Raw genomic sequence first — 15,096 nt, 5'->3', positions numbered from 1 at the left:
CCTCCATTCTTCCCTTTCCTAACTGGTCCCTGACCCTTAAGCCTCATTAACCTCAGTCTGTATGCTTCAGGGTATTTCAAGGCCTTCTAGGGATTAGCCTTAGCCTAGCTTTGTTTACCTTGGAATTAGCTAGTTTAGATCAAAAGTTCCTAAAGGGCAAAGCCCTGGCTTCTCCAGTTTACTTAGCAAAGGGCAAAGCCCAGTTTGGGGAACAGCAGGTGTACTCTAAATCAAGGTTACTTGATAATGCCAACCAAGCCGAGTAAATAAGAACCGAGGGTCATCATTCTTAGCTGGGCCAAACCCTGGCTCCAGGACAGGAATAGGAAAAACCACTGCACTGGATGAGGGGGCAAAGTGTGGAGAAGGGTTGATGAGGAATCATGGAGGATCCAAAAATAGCTGATGCAATGGTGAAGCACTTGGTTAATCAATTGGTCATTATGAATCACAGGACCAGGGACTGTGCAAATAATGAAGCAATCTTCATTCAAAAGAACTGACAGTGTAAAAATAAGATTTTTGCATTAAATAATTTAAATATATTTTAATGTATGCTGCATAATAGAAATATATCATATTAAACATTTCCTGTTTATTTATCACTGTATTTTCATTATTTTTATTAATCACCTACTCTATCACTATTTGTATTTAGGAATCACCTACCTGTGCCAGGCATCATGGTAGGCAGCAGGTGGGAAAGGTGAGAATCCAGGTACAAGGAATGAAGTGACCTTGCTCCTCAAGAATAGACATTGTAATGGGGGAGACAAGTATAAATCTACTTCAAAGTGAATAAAGAAAAACACAGAAAACATTGCTAAGTACAAGGAAATTTGGAAAAGAAGATATTGGCACTTTGTAGGATGAGGAAAGGCATCATGGTAGTTGAGTTGGTTCTTAAGGAAATAGGGGAAGCTTGTGAGGTAGAGGGAAGGACAGAGCTCCTTCTATTCTGGGTAAAGGTGATACCCAATCCAAAGATGGAGACAGGACCTAATATATTTGTTCTTATGAAACAGCTAATTTATGATCCATCCTCTCATTTGTGGCTATTTTCTTTTTTTTAATTTTTAAAAATTTTACTTATTTAAGGCAATGGGATTAAATGACTTGCCCAAGGTCACACAGACAGTCCTATTTGTGAAAAATGAGAAACCAGACTCACTTCATTGGATCAAAGTGTTGAAAGAAGGGGAATGAGTCTGGAAACATAGGTTGGGGCCCAGGTTGTGTGGGACTTTGGCATCTAAGCAGTGAAGTTTCTATTGGATCCTGGAGGCAATAAATTGATCAAGTAGGGGAATCTTCTGATTAGATCTGCATTTAAAGCAAATAACTTTGGCATCAATAAATTGGATCGACTAGAGGAGAGACTTAGAGAAGGAAACCAATTAGGAGCTGCATGCCATCATTTAGAGGTGTTGAATTAAAGAGGGAGCTGTGTGAGTGGAGAGAAGAGTGTGGAGAAGAAACAGCAAGATTTGGCAACTTATTGGGTATGTAGGGTAAGGGAAAGGACAAGGTCAGGATAAGGTGGACCTGGGAGGAGGGAAGGAGGGTGGTACTTTGACAGAAATGGGGAAATTTGGAAAAGTGAAGGATTTATGGGGGAAGAAAATGACTTCAGTGTGGGATATGTTGAGATTAAACTGACTCCAGGACATTCAAATTGAAATGTCCAATAGGAAATGGGTTAAAGTTTGTTCTTCATTTTCAAAGACGACCATATCAGGAAGGTGATGCTGAGACATTCCCATGAATTGAATTTGAGTGAGGGGGTGCTGTGCTAAGTCACCAGCCTCACTTTTTTCTCCAGAGCCATCTGGGTCCTGTAGTCAGATATGAATCAGGGCAACTAGAGATAACCCTAGATTGGTGTGGTGGAGTTGAATGGTCAAGGTAGAGACTTGGATCAGGAGATATACTTCTTGGAGTCATCTGAATAGAAATGACTGTTAAACCAATGGAACTGATGAGGTTATTTAGAAGGAATGAAGAGAGTTTAAAATAGAACCTTTTGTAATACCCACAGTTAATGAATAAGTTGGTAAAAGGAATAAGAAGGAACTCTCAATCAGTGTCAGGAAAATCCAGAGAGGACAGAGCATCCAGGAAGAGAAGACGGCCAATAGTATTACATACAGCAGTTAGTTCAAGAAGGATTGGAAAACAAAGAAAAACACAACCAAAAAACCATGTCAGACTTGGCAATTAAGAGATCTTTGGTAACTTTGGAAAAGGCAGTTTCATTTGAGTGATAAGGAGGGAAGTCATTCGGTAAAAGGTGGACTAGAATGTAAGAGAGAGTTTCTTTACTCAGGGAAGGTCACCAGCTTTTTCAAGGCGCTTGTCTAAGGAGGGAAAAGAGATATAGAGGGAGATGATTCTGGGGATGATAGGGTCCAGTGTAGAGTGTTTGGGTTTGTTGGCTCATTTGGTTTATTTGTTATTATTTCACTTCTTTAAGAATGAGAAAGACTTGTTATATTTTAAGGTAGTAGAGAAGGAACCAACAGGTAAGGAGGGGTGGAAAGTTGGTGAGAGAAGGGGGATGAAGGATGCAATCTGTTGGGAGAATGGGAGCAGGGAATGCATCAGGGACACATATGGGGTGTTTGGTTTTGACCCCCCCCCAAAAAAAAGAACCAAGACCTCTTTTTCAGAGATTAGGGCAAGGAACGAGAGAACAGGAGATAGATGGTGGCCAAAGGATATGAGATGATAATAATTAGGAAAGAGGGAACTCACCTTGAAAAATTCAAATTTCTCAGTAAAATAAGAGGAGAGGTCTCCTGAGAAAGGTAAGGTAGGAAGTTGGGAGAAAGGAAAGGAAGGGAATAAACATTTATAATCTGCCTCCTTTTTACTATGCACTAGGCTAAGGGCTTTTTGTAGATATCATTTCATTTGATTTGAGGTTGGATGAGGAAGGAGATGTTTCTATCTCTACAATCTGTTTTCTTTCTATTCACCTCATCACCTCTGACCTTGACTATTGAGTATGACATAACTGGTTTCCCTGCCACAAACCTTTGCATTCTCCTTTGCTCCATCCTACAGTTACTAACAGAATGTTCTTAAAATCCAGGTCTGCCTATGATAATCCTCTATTCAAGAAGTCCAAGTGTTTCTATTGCTTCAGAAATCAAATAAAAATTCATGTATTTGATCAGATTTCTTCACAATCTGCATTAGTCTACTTTTTCCAGTAATTTTATATTAACCCCCCCCATCCCCGCCCCAGACTATGGAGCAGGGAAATTGGTCCCTTTTGCTCTACTGTATTCATAACACTCCATTTCCCATCTCCATACCTTTGCACAGATGGAGACCCATGTCGGAATATCCTCTAACCTCACTTCTGCCAATTGGGATCCCTAGTTGCTTTTAAAGTTCAGTCCAACTCTAGCCCCTCCAGAGGTCCCTGATTCTCTAAACTGACAGTACTTTCCCCTACCCTGGATGAAAGTCTATTTGCTTAGATAAGCAAATATGTCTTTACCTTCAAACAGAAGATCCTTAAGGGTAGAAACTGGGATTTTGGGGGGGAGTGGGGTGGCATAGGGGAGGAGTCTTTGTATCCCCAGCATCTGGCACATCACACGGAATTGATAAGTCACCAGTGATCTGAAATGTGATTGGATCAGCCTCATGAAGGTGTCAGTTCCTTCATCAGAGATGGTACTCTGCAAACTATGAGAAATTATAGAAGGGGACTATAGAAAGGGTTGGGTTGGATTTGTGGAGTATTAGCAAGATGGCCCTGGATTTGGAGCCCAAAGAGTCTCCAAAAGGTGAAAAAGTTTGAGTCTTGGTTCTGTCCCTTAAGAGTGATGTGGCCTTGGGCAAATAATTGCCCCTCTCTGGACTTTTAATGGAGAAAGCCAAGCCCTTCCATGTTGTGAAACTCCTTTCTCTAACCTTTCTGAATTTATGATCCTTGGAAGTTAAGCCTATCATGATTCCAGTCATAATAGAGGTATTTAATCATTTCCTCTGTCATAATTAGTTAATACTTAACACAGAGCAATTAAATGATAGGCTTCAGAGTCTTCTCTGTGTTGGCAGAATTTGAAAAAAGGGAGCCAGCCCCCAATGATCGTTTGCCTTCTTTTCTTACTAGGGTATAAGGCAGTTCAGGGATATTTTTCTTAACAAGTTGTCACCATGGATCTAAGAGATCTGTCCTTTAAAGGCAAAGTAAAGCTTCTATCCAGGTCTCTCTTTCTGGAGTCCTGGACGAATGACCCTGAATCAAAGAAAAGGTCATTTGTCAAAAAATAAAAAGGTTGACCCCCTGGTTCCTCTCCATGTCAGTCAAGGGAAGGTGACTCTGAAGTGATCTTTCTGGGAACAAAGAAATAAGATATAATGAACAAAAATGACCATTTCTCAGCCTCCACTCCCACCATACACAAGAATAAACCGAATGGCTAGGAAAACACTTAGACATCTCATGCATTTGCTCCATTCCTTTTTTTTTAAGTTTTGTTTTCTGTTTTTGCAAGGCAGTGGGGTTAAGTGACTTGCCCAAGGCCTCACAGTTAGTTAATTATTGTCTGAGGTCGGATTTGAACTCAGGTCCTCCTGACTTTTGCCTGGTGCTCTGTGCTCCATTCCTTCTTAAGAAATACAAGAAAAAAATTCAAAAAAGGACGGAAGAGGGCTGATTCCAAACCAAAATGACCGGGAGGACTCTGGGAAGCCTGAAAGGTCAGTTTGGAGGCCCGGAAGCCCGAGGCTGCTCAGGGCCCCCGCGGCCCGCACCGCGGCCTTCTTAGCACCTGCTTTGCCCCCGACAGGTTGCACAAAACACGGCGCGACTTAGGGTTCCCCGGCGCTCAGCTGGAGAACCCCGGAACGTGTCCCCCTCCCCGCCACGACCTCCCGGCCGGCCCGCCCCGGGCGGCCTCCTGGGCTGTTTGTGGGGGGATTTCGCTGTCGGGCTCTGCTCTGGCGCCCCCTCCCCTCCCCTCCTCCCCTCTCCTCCTCCCCCTCCCCTCTCCTCCTCCCCCTCCCCTCTCCTCCTCCCCCTCCCCTCCCCTCCCTCCCTCCCCTCCCTCCCCTCCCCGGCCGCGCTCGCCCCTCCCCTCCCTCCCGGCCCCTCCCCTCCCCCTCTCCTCCTCCCCCTCCCCTCCCCTCTCCTCCCTCCCTCCCCTCCCCGGCCGCGCTCGCCCCTCCCCTCCCTCCCGGCCCCTCCCCTCCCCCTCCCCTCTCCTCCCTCCCTCCCCTCCCCGGCCGCGCTCGCCCCTCCCCTCCCTCCCGGCCCCTCTCCTCTCCCCCTCCTCCTCCTCCCCCTCCCCTCCCTCCCTCCCCTCCCCGGCCGCGCTCGCCCCTCCCCTCCCTCCCGGCCCCTCCCCTCCCCTCCCTCCCCCTCCCCTCCCTCCCCCCCTCCCCCTCCCCTCCCTCCCTCCCCTCCCCTCCTCCCCTCTCCTCCTCCCCCTCCCCTCCCCTCTCCTCCCTCCCTCCCCTCCCCGGCCGCGCTCGCCCCTCCCCTCCCTCCCGGCCCCTCTCCTCTCCCCTCCTCCTCCTCCCCCTCCCCTCCCTCCCTCCCCTCCCCGGCCGCGCTCGCCCCTCCCCTCCCCCCCTCCCCTCTCCTCCTCCCCCTCCCCTCCCCCTCCCCTCCCCGGCCGCGCTCGCCCCTCCCCTCCCTCCCGGCCCCTCCCCTCCCCTCCCTCCCCCTCCCCTCCCTCCCTCCCCTCCCCTCCCTCCCGGCCCCTCCCCTCTCCTCCTCCCCCTCCCCTCCCTCCCTCCCCTCCCCGGCCGCGCTCGCCCCTCCCCTCCCTCCCGGCCCCTCCCCTCCCCCCCTCCCCTCCCCTCCCTTCCCCCCCTCCCCCCCGGCTCCCGCGGCACTGTGGGTAGACAGCAGCCCCGGCGGCGGCGGCGGCGGGCACTCGGGCAGCTCCGGCGGGCACTGGGCGGCGGCGGCGGCGGCCCGGGGGGCCCAGGGGCCGGGCCGGGCCGGGCCGGGCCATGGCGGAGAAGCCGAAGCACGACGGGCGCGTCAAGATCGGCCACTACGTGCTGGGAGACACGCTGGGGGTCGGCACCTTCGGCAAAGTCAAGAGTTGAGTGGGGGCGCGCCGGGGGGGGCGTCTCGGGGGGCCCCTGGCGCCCCCTGCCCACAGAGGCCTGTCCTCAGAGGAGGGGGCCCTCCCCGGGGCCACCTGTCAGGGGAGGCAGGACGGGGGGCGGGGGTCTCCCGTGCCCCTCCTTGCCCTCGCCACTTGTGAGCGAGGAGGCGGGTGCGCCCCCTGGGGCGGGGAGGAGGACGGGAGGGGGCGCCCCTTGCCGGGCCCGGGTCCCCCACCCGGCTGCCAGGGGGAGGGGGAGCGGGGAGCGCGCGGGGGCGGGGCCTCTCCCCCACCTGTCCCCGGGAGACCTGCCTGGCGGTACCTGCGCGACCTTGAACCCGGCCCAACTTCTGCGGAGCGGGGGGCGCTTGGGAGCCGGGGATGGCGCTCAGACGCTATTGTATCTGGGCCTGGGTTCAAATTCCGCCTGCCTGCCGGCGCTTCCCTCCTCCGGGCCTCTGGAAAGGGGAGGGAGCTGGCCCCCTGGGTGTCAGCGGCCCTCCCGCCTGGAAGCGGGATCCCGGGAAGCAGGTGGCGTCTTGCTCCTGGTGCCCCCGGACCTTAGATCGCCCCTGCCCGCTGTGGGCTCCTGGACGCCTGGGTGCCGATGCCAGGCCCACCTCGGCCTCAGTGTCCTCCACTGTGAACAGGATGAAAAAGGTTAATCCCTCCGGGCGGAGCTTTAGCTTGCGGTGGCTGCTGTGGCAGGTTAGAGCAGAGCTGTTGGCACTGCCACACTGACTCTCTTAGGAAAACGCAGGAGCCGGACAGGCTTAAGAAAAAGTAGTGAGTTCAAGTCTCACCTGTAGCTCCATTAAAATGAACAAGTCAAATCACTTTAGCCTTAGTTTCCTCTTCTTGTAAAACTAAGGTGATAATTCATAGATAGTTCACAGAGTGGTCTCTGGGCCCAAATGAGATGGTGCATGGAAGATCCTTTTTTTTTTGAAATGCAAAAATGCTCATTATCCTTCTTAGCATATGATAGGATCAGTTTTAGTAACATATATCTTTCTTTTGGGGTTGTTTTTTGCAAGGCAATGGGGTTAAGTGACTTGCCCAAGATCACACAGCTAGGCAATCATTAAGTGTCTGAGAACAGATTGGAACTCAGGTCCTGTCATACTAATACACATTTTTTCCTCACCTTTCATTCTAGACGCATTTATTGAACACCTATTGATCACAGGCCTTGGGGAACACAAAGCTCTCCTAAAGTTTACATTTTATAGGAAAGGGAACTATAATCTCCACATATAAGTAAATAAAACATAGCTATACAAAGTACATAGTAATTTTGTGGAGGGGAGAGTCTAGTTTGATGAACGAGGGTCAGCTTGAAGGTCACAGCAGACTTAAGTTTTGAATGGAACCAAGTGCCACTTCATTCCCAAGATGGGGGTCAGCCTTTCCATGTGAGGTCCCAGAGACCTGGCCTGTTATTCTGTTCTGTTCCTATTTTATCAGTGGCAAGCTCACATTTCCACAAGTTCTCATTCGTGGTTTGCTGAAGGAACCCAGGGTGTCTCTCCTGGACTATTCAGGGCCTCGGATAGCTAGCTACCTTCGGGCCTTGTAAGGATGAACTACCGAAGAGAATTCTGATTTATTGTGCATGAGCCCAGAGGAAAGCAACAGTGGCAGGTACAGGGAAGTCAAATCCAGCCCCACAAAAAGAAAATGTTCCTACATTAAATCTTGATCCAAAATGGAGTGCTCAAGGTAATGAATTCTAATTCTAAAAGTGAATTATGTGAACCATTTTTTTTTTTTTTACTGGAAAGCCAGCTGTTAGCATTTACCAGAAACTGCAGGCCTTAATCATCCTCCATTTATGTGAAACCAGAGTCTTTAGTGGAGACAGGCAGGGATGGATGAGGGCTGGAATAAAGGACTTCTGAGGCTTGCTTTGAGTGAATGCTGCAAAGTTCTGAGATATTGAGAACAGCAAGACAATTCTGAAGCTGCCTCCAAGTGGTTTGGAGGGAAGAGAGGGCAGGGCAATTTGTTGGTAGAGTCTAGACAGCTTTTGAGGGACAGCATGTTTTCAGTGGAAGTTATTATTGCTGTTATTTTATATTATTGACACCTTGGATAGGTCATTTTCCTGCTCTAGGCCTTCATTCCGTCATATGGAAACTGAGATTAGTGGAGATGATATTTGAGCCTCTTTCAAAGGATGCTGAAGAGATAGGCATGTGTTGGAGCACAGCCCCTCCTTCACCCCCCACCCCCCACCCCATGTCAGGGTTGGACTGCTATCTCTGTGAAATGACTATCTCCTTAGAATTCAGAAGGTGGGGGGCTCATTATCCTTAGGGGAAGTTTGGAATTCTGTCTATGGTATCCCAGGATCTTATTTGCTCTTTTCTGTTAGCAATAGTCTCAGAGATTCATTAACTCTGTTGATTGTACGTTGAACCAGTTCTGGAGAGAGCTGGTTAAGGTTTATCCTGATTATGATTGTTGGATGCATATTTTTTTTAGATGCATATTTTTAAAAGATGATTTTTTTTCCTTCTAGGAGGGGGTGAGTGGGTAATCTAGAGATTCCTTTAAAGCTTCTCCCTCCACTTCTAATTCCTATATCAATGAGCCAGGTATTATTCTTACTGTCAGGATTATTATATAGGAGGAATGTGAAGCCCATTGTGCAAAGGATTGTGGCCAAGATCAACAGGTGTTCTTTCTTCCCTCATTTCTGGCGTGAGAAGTATTGACTTCTAGGTACTATGGAGGCTTAGGTTACTTTTGAAAGCAGCATGATGAGTGTAGACATGTGGAGAGTACAGACAGATGGATAGTGTAGAAATGGGGAGGGCAAAACTGACATTTGTACCCTGGTACAAAGTAAGTTTGGAACATCATGCCTCAAGTGACTACACAGCACTCTACCATGGACCATGGAGGCCCGAACTTCTTGGCATGAAAAAAATGTACATTTAAAAAAATGGAATAAATATTATCTCTCCCTCCCTGCTTCCTTCCCATTCTACCTTTGGTCACTCTCCTCTTTGCCCTTCTCCAAGACACAGTTCTGGGCAATAATACATAATAATAGTTTATAATCACAGAGGGGATATAGAAAGCTTTTAAATTTATACCATCATATTTAATCCTCATGATATGCCCGACAGGTATATTTTGCAAATGTTATGATGCCTATTTTATTGGCCAGGAAGCTGAGGTTTTAGGGATCAAGCATCACCCAAGTGAAGTAGTTAGGACCATAACTCAGATTTTTTGCCTAGTCACTGCTTTTCCTTAAAGAAGGAACCAGATTCCTTTTAAAGAATATATGTGCAAATATTGATCTATAATAAATATATATACACTTATTATAAATTTAATATAGAGAGATATTTTATTAGAATTTAATATAAACATATATTAGATATGCAATATATATTAATATATAAACACATTGATATAATAATAGATAATGGAGATAACAGAATTATAAATTGCTATATAACATTAATATATACATATGATAGCTATGTATATATATCTATATATATATATATATCATTGAAGAAATATGTCTTTTTAATGATTCAGGACAGTCAGTAGACTGTTAGATTGTAGCTCAGAGACCTGAGTTTGAATTCTACCTCAGACCCTTACTACTTATGTTATTATAAATATGTCTTTGACAGTCTCAGAAATCAAATTACTTTCTTTGTGAAGCTGAGACTTTGATATGGGTTGATTTGTCTGCAGTATGTGAGTTAGATGTACTGAAGCCAGAACTGAACAATTACTTTTTGGGTAGGAGTATTAGTCATTGAGTGTGCCAGCTTTGTGATAAGCTTTGGGGTTACAAAGTCCTTGCCCTCACAGCATACTGGTGAATGGACAGGCAACATGTAAACAATTATAGCCAAACAACATACAGGATAGACAGAGCAACCTGGTAATCCAACAGATCATAGGGTCTAGGTGACTGCTGGAGTCTGTTTCAATACTGTGATGTCACTCTCCAAGACATCACAAGACTGATGCGATTCTAACATTTTAAAGTGTTATTTGAATGTGAATGAACAGTTTTTAAAAATATTATTGTGCTTGCTAGCCCCTGTAAAAAACAAAGACAGTCTAGTGCTTGTAGCCTAGAGATATAGGAGCCATCACATTGTGTACTAAAGGTCCTTTAATTTTAACTTAACCAAATCAGACAAAAAGCCATTTGGACTAATTATCCAATGGCAAAGGACCATTTAGATCATTGCACACATTTCTAATGATTTGACTTGCTGACTTAAAAAATCTGTGTCTAAAACAAATTCAGTGAATTTATAAAAAACTTGTTTAATAGAAAGCTCCTCTCCTATAAGGAACTAGCACTTGAAGGATTTTTGCCAAATAGTGTCATTTCTGAATCAAGGTTAGGATCTGTTTGGTTGTTCACTTCCTGGATGACTGCACTTACCAAAAAATTCAGGTTAATCATTTCATTGGGGGAGGAAAATACAGGATCGTTTTGAATCTTTCCAATTTTAGACCTTGTAGAATTTTAACTTAATTTCTGTTCAAAGGTCAGATGGCGGAGGAGTTAATGACTATGAAGATATGGCCCTTAGGAACACTTTATATTTCATGAGTTTTTCTTCATAGGTCTTAGCTCAATTCTCAACTTTTATGGAATATAATACTCGGATCTTAATTGTCATATAAAATTAAATCATCTACTATTCAATCCTAGAATAGAAATTAAATTGAAATTCTATGAGTAATTCTTAGCATTATAGTGTTAGAGAAGCAGAAGAAAAACTAAGAAATTAGAAAAAAAAATAATTTGGGAAAAAATAATCTTGTAGTTTATTGTTTCCTAAGTGAATAGTTTTAAGTTATCCCCAATTGCTAGACTTCTGTGGTAGATTATCACAGTGGAAGGAGTCCTGGCTGTAGAGAGGGAGGATCTGATTCAGAATCCTGGCTCTGGCACTCACAAGTGATTAAATTGACTTCTTACATCTCATTTTCCTCAGCTATAACTAAATGGATTGAACAATGCCCACTCTGTTGTTCTTGAAGGAGAGGGCTAGATGATAGGGTAGTTAGATGAATTTGGAATTTGGTTTGGCCAGACAAGTAAAGAATAATTATTCATGACCCTTTGAGGCCTCCAGGGAGAGCACCAGGGACCTATATTTGCACTTGTGTTCTTTTCACATCTTTATCAATGACTTGCATTAGTTAAAAATATCTTGTTTATCTCATCTACCAGTGGCTTAAGGCAGGGTAAGATAGCAGGTTGGAAGACAAAAGTTAGACTTCAAATCTAATTAAATGAAATTCAGGAGAAATAGATACACAGTTCCCCATATACTAGATGGGGTAGGCATGACCAGACTTCAGTCTGCATGAAAAAAGTCCTTGGGGGGTGGTGGTGTTAGTAGATGAATTTCTAGTCTCCTTGGTCCAAGCCCTCTCATCTTTTCTCTCTGTTTTTAGTGATCTCATTAGCTCCATGGGCAGCTCGGTGGTGCAGGGGATAGAGCACTGGTCCTGGAGTCAGGAGAACCTGAGTTCAAATCCATTCTCAGACATCTGACACTTAGCTGAGTGACATTGGACAAAGCACTTAACCCTGATTATCTCACCATCCCCAGTCATTCTGATTTATATATGACCATTGGACCTCCCTCACTCAAATCCAATTTACTTGCTTTTCATGGCATCACCTCCCTGATGTTGTAGGCTTCTTCGAGAAAGACAGACAAAGGAAGAGCATCAGCTCGCATGACTTGATTGTGTCTATTCAAATGCTTCATAGATTCACAAGCTAGCCCTAGTCTTTCCTCCTCTCTGGTCTTGCATTAACAAATGCTTCTTGCATACTTTACAAACTGGACTTTTCAGAGACCTGAAAAACTCTCCCTATCCTTTATCCTCCTCTTCTTCCCCTCTTCCAAATTTGGAGATTCTAGCCTGGAACCACCTTTCTCTAGTCCACCTGGTTTGTAACCTTGGGTTATTCTCAGTTCCCTTAGCCTATTGCCAAATCTGGTTTCTACCTTTTCGGCCTCTTTTGTATATAACTTCTTTTTATTCATACAACTTCTACTTTTGTTCAGTTTCTTTTTGCTTCTTGAGGGGACAATTGCCACAGTCTCCTCCTGTTTTCTTCCACACTGTTGGACCATGTGCATCTCTGACCCTGTGACTCCAAAAACCCTAATGACTGCCTATTATTACCTTTGCAATAAAGCAAGAACACCTTAATTTGATCTTCTCAGGCATATACGTTACTTCCCTTCTCAAACTCTGGTGAACTGAACTGCCGTCTCTTTTCCTAAAACACGGTGCTCCATCTCCCATTCCCAAGCCTTTGTATGGGACATTCTGCCTGGCATGCCTTTTTTTTCCTTCCCCTTCCCCTCATAAAATTCTTCTTTCCTGGTGATCCCAGTTGCTAGTTTCCTACCTCCCTAAATACCTTGTATTTAACTCTAATTTGTGTTTATTTCTAGTCTGAAGGTATTTATTCTGAAACCAGTTTTATAGTTCTCTATCTCCCCTAACAGAATCTTTTAGAGGATTGTTCTATTTTTTTTTATCTTTTGATTTTTGTGTCTGGCACAGAGTAGGTGATTAATAAATGCTCACTGATTGTTTGACATCGCTATCAATATGTCAATGGTATGATATTGCAGCCGAGCAAACTAATGAGGTATGGGAATTAGGAAGGTGGGATGCAGTTCTGTTAAAGTTTGTCGTGAATGGACCATATCTGTCGTATTGTGCTCAGCTCTGGATGCACATTTTAGGAAGGACCCAGGGTTCTAAGGTGGAGGATTGAGAGGAAGGCAGAAAGGATAGGAAAAGGCCTTGTGTTGGTACTCTTTGAGAATCATGTGAAACAGTTTAGGTTGGAGAAGAGAAGACTTCATGGGGATATGAAAAAGGCAATTGATTATTGAAAGTGCAGTGATGCAGAGGAGGCATCACACTTGGAAATTCAGCAAGAAATTTTGTCTTTCGTAAGGAAGATGTCTCCTAACAAGCTTTATCCAAACAAGGAATGGATTACCCATTCCTTCTCAGCTGAGGAGAGCTCTGAAGCAGAAGTTTGACCTTGTGAATATGAGGCAGAGGGCATTTGTATTCATGTACTGGCTGAACTAGATGACCTCAGAGGTCCCTTCCATTTCCTGAGATTTTGTGAGTAAGCGTGGACCAGAATTTTAATAGTTTCCATTTATGTTGTTTTTTATCTTGTACTTTTAATCTTTATCTTCATTTTAGTTCAACAGACATTCAATTTATAAAGTAATTACTGTGTATAAGAATTTCATGCCATCTTTGGTCATGATGCATTGTGGTATTAATGACATAAATTTCCCAAAAGATCCCTATCAAAATCATTGTCCCTTATACAGAAACATCAATTGCTGAGTGTGAAGATGGAAAGAAGTTTTAACAAGAATTTACCAAGATACTTCAGATTAAATGACTTGTGCTGTGATTCTTGGTAATGTCAGTGTAAATGTGGGAAAAGGAGAGGATGGGAGAAATATGTGGAAAATCATGGTTCAGTAAGAAGTGAAAGAGGCCACAGACTCGAGATTGCTTAGAAGCCCCAGACCTTTATGTCATGAATTGAAATTAAAAAAAAAAATTGTTGGGTGTTGAACTTGGTGATTGAGCACCAAATAACACCACAAAAAGTGAAATAAATTATAATTTAGTGGACATGAAAAGACTTGTCCCTAAGTCAACAATCAAGCTTTTTGGTCTAAGATCAGAATTTAAAAAAGAAAGCTTACTAATTGGAAAAAGATCTGGTATACAGTAAATCCTGACCTATATATAAGGATAATTGACCATCAGAAGTGGGAAATGGATTAAAAAAAATGACAGCACCATTGAAGACAATAGTTTAACCGAGAAGTTTAACGGGTGTAAGCCAATTGCCACAATAAGGAGAGTAAAAGAGCCAAGAAAGTGCTTTAGTCAACAACTATCTGACTTGTTTGCAAAATAGAGGCAGGTTGGAGCCAAAAGAAAAACTAGATAAGGATATTAATTTGCTTGTAAAATGTTACAAAGAATGACTATGAGCATTGTCCTGTCAAACCAGAAAGAAACAGTGGAAGGTAAAACCAGTTTAAAAAAAACTTGGCAGGATATTCCACCAAGTCAATTCATCCCAAGGGCATTTAATGATGAAAATGGAGGAAGGACAGTAAAGAAGAAAAAGGAAAGTAAAGGAGTTATACAATCATTATAATGAACACTATTATGGACATTGAAATCACCCCACTTGAAGACCAGCAGTGTGGCCCTGGATATGTTTATGGAGGAGACAGGAGTGATACTGAAACAAACAAACAGCGGAAAAGCAGCCCAATCAGATGAAGTGATTATAGAGGTGATTTATGTCATCTATGCTGATATATATATATATATATATATATATATATATATATATATATATATATACACACACACACACACACACACACACACACACACGGAGCGACATATAAAGAACCAAAAAGAGGGGAAGGATCAAAGGTGTTGAAAAAAGTTTCAGACTTTCTTAATGTTGAGAGAATCTACATACTTAATGATCTCAATGCCTATTCTTTCAATTGCTACAAAACATGTATAAGGGTTCTATGTGCATGAATTGAGAGCATCCTGGATGAGAGTGTTTGTAGTCAGAAACAAGCAATATTCAATAATGGATTGCATCTTTAGGAATTGACTGAATGGTAATGTAAGATTTGATTATTTTCTTTCTTCATTTTGAAAAAAACAGATAATTTTCTTTAATTGGACAAAACCCTGCCTTAAGGACCGCTTTTCAACAGTTTTTTTCCAGTCAGATATACATACATCATAATCAGTCCAAATTTCTTGAAAGTGATAAAATTCAAATAATTCAAAATAAGAAATAATTCAAAGACCATTTGAACATAAATATCATATGATACATTAGTCAGGGAGATGCATACTTGCCTAAGGTGTTCCCCATTGGAATGGAGATCCAACCCAGAGTACAGAT

General features: G+C 43.9%; 1 protein-coding gene across 1 annotated transcript in view; it reads left to right on the top strand.

Moving 5' to 3' along the window:
• The first annotated feature begins 5,964 nt into the window (after positions 1-5,964).
• The window catches only part of PRKAA2 (protein kinase AMP-activated catalytic subunit alpha 2), a 75,768-nt gene continuing 66,636 nt past the window's right edge, over positions 5,965-15,096 (top strand). The window contains exon 1 of the mRNA XM_074221340.1: positions 5,965-6,073. Coding sequence (XP_074077441.1) covers positions 5,980-6,073 — 94 coding nt within the window. The 5' untranslated portion in view covers positions 5,965-5,979. The remainder of the gene's footprint in view (positions 6,074-15,096) is intronic.

Source organism: Macrotis lagotis, chromosome 2 (assembly GCF_037893015.1).
Source record: "Macrotis lagotis isolate mMagLag1 chromosome 2, bilby.v1.9.chrom.fasta, whole genome shotgun sequence".
NCBI lineage: Eukaryota > Metazoa > Chordata > Mammalia > Peramelemorphia > Peramelidae > Macrotis > Macrotis lagotis.
The sequence above is the reverse complement of the archived record's forward strand: the minus strand, read 5'-3'. Positions and strand labels throughout refer to the sequence as shown.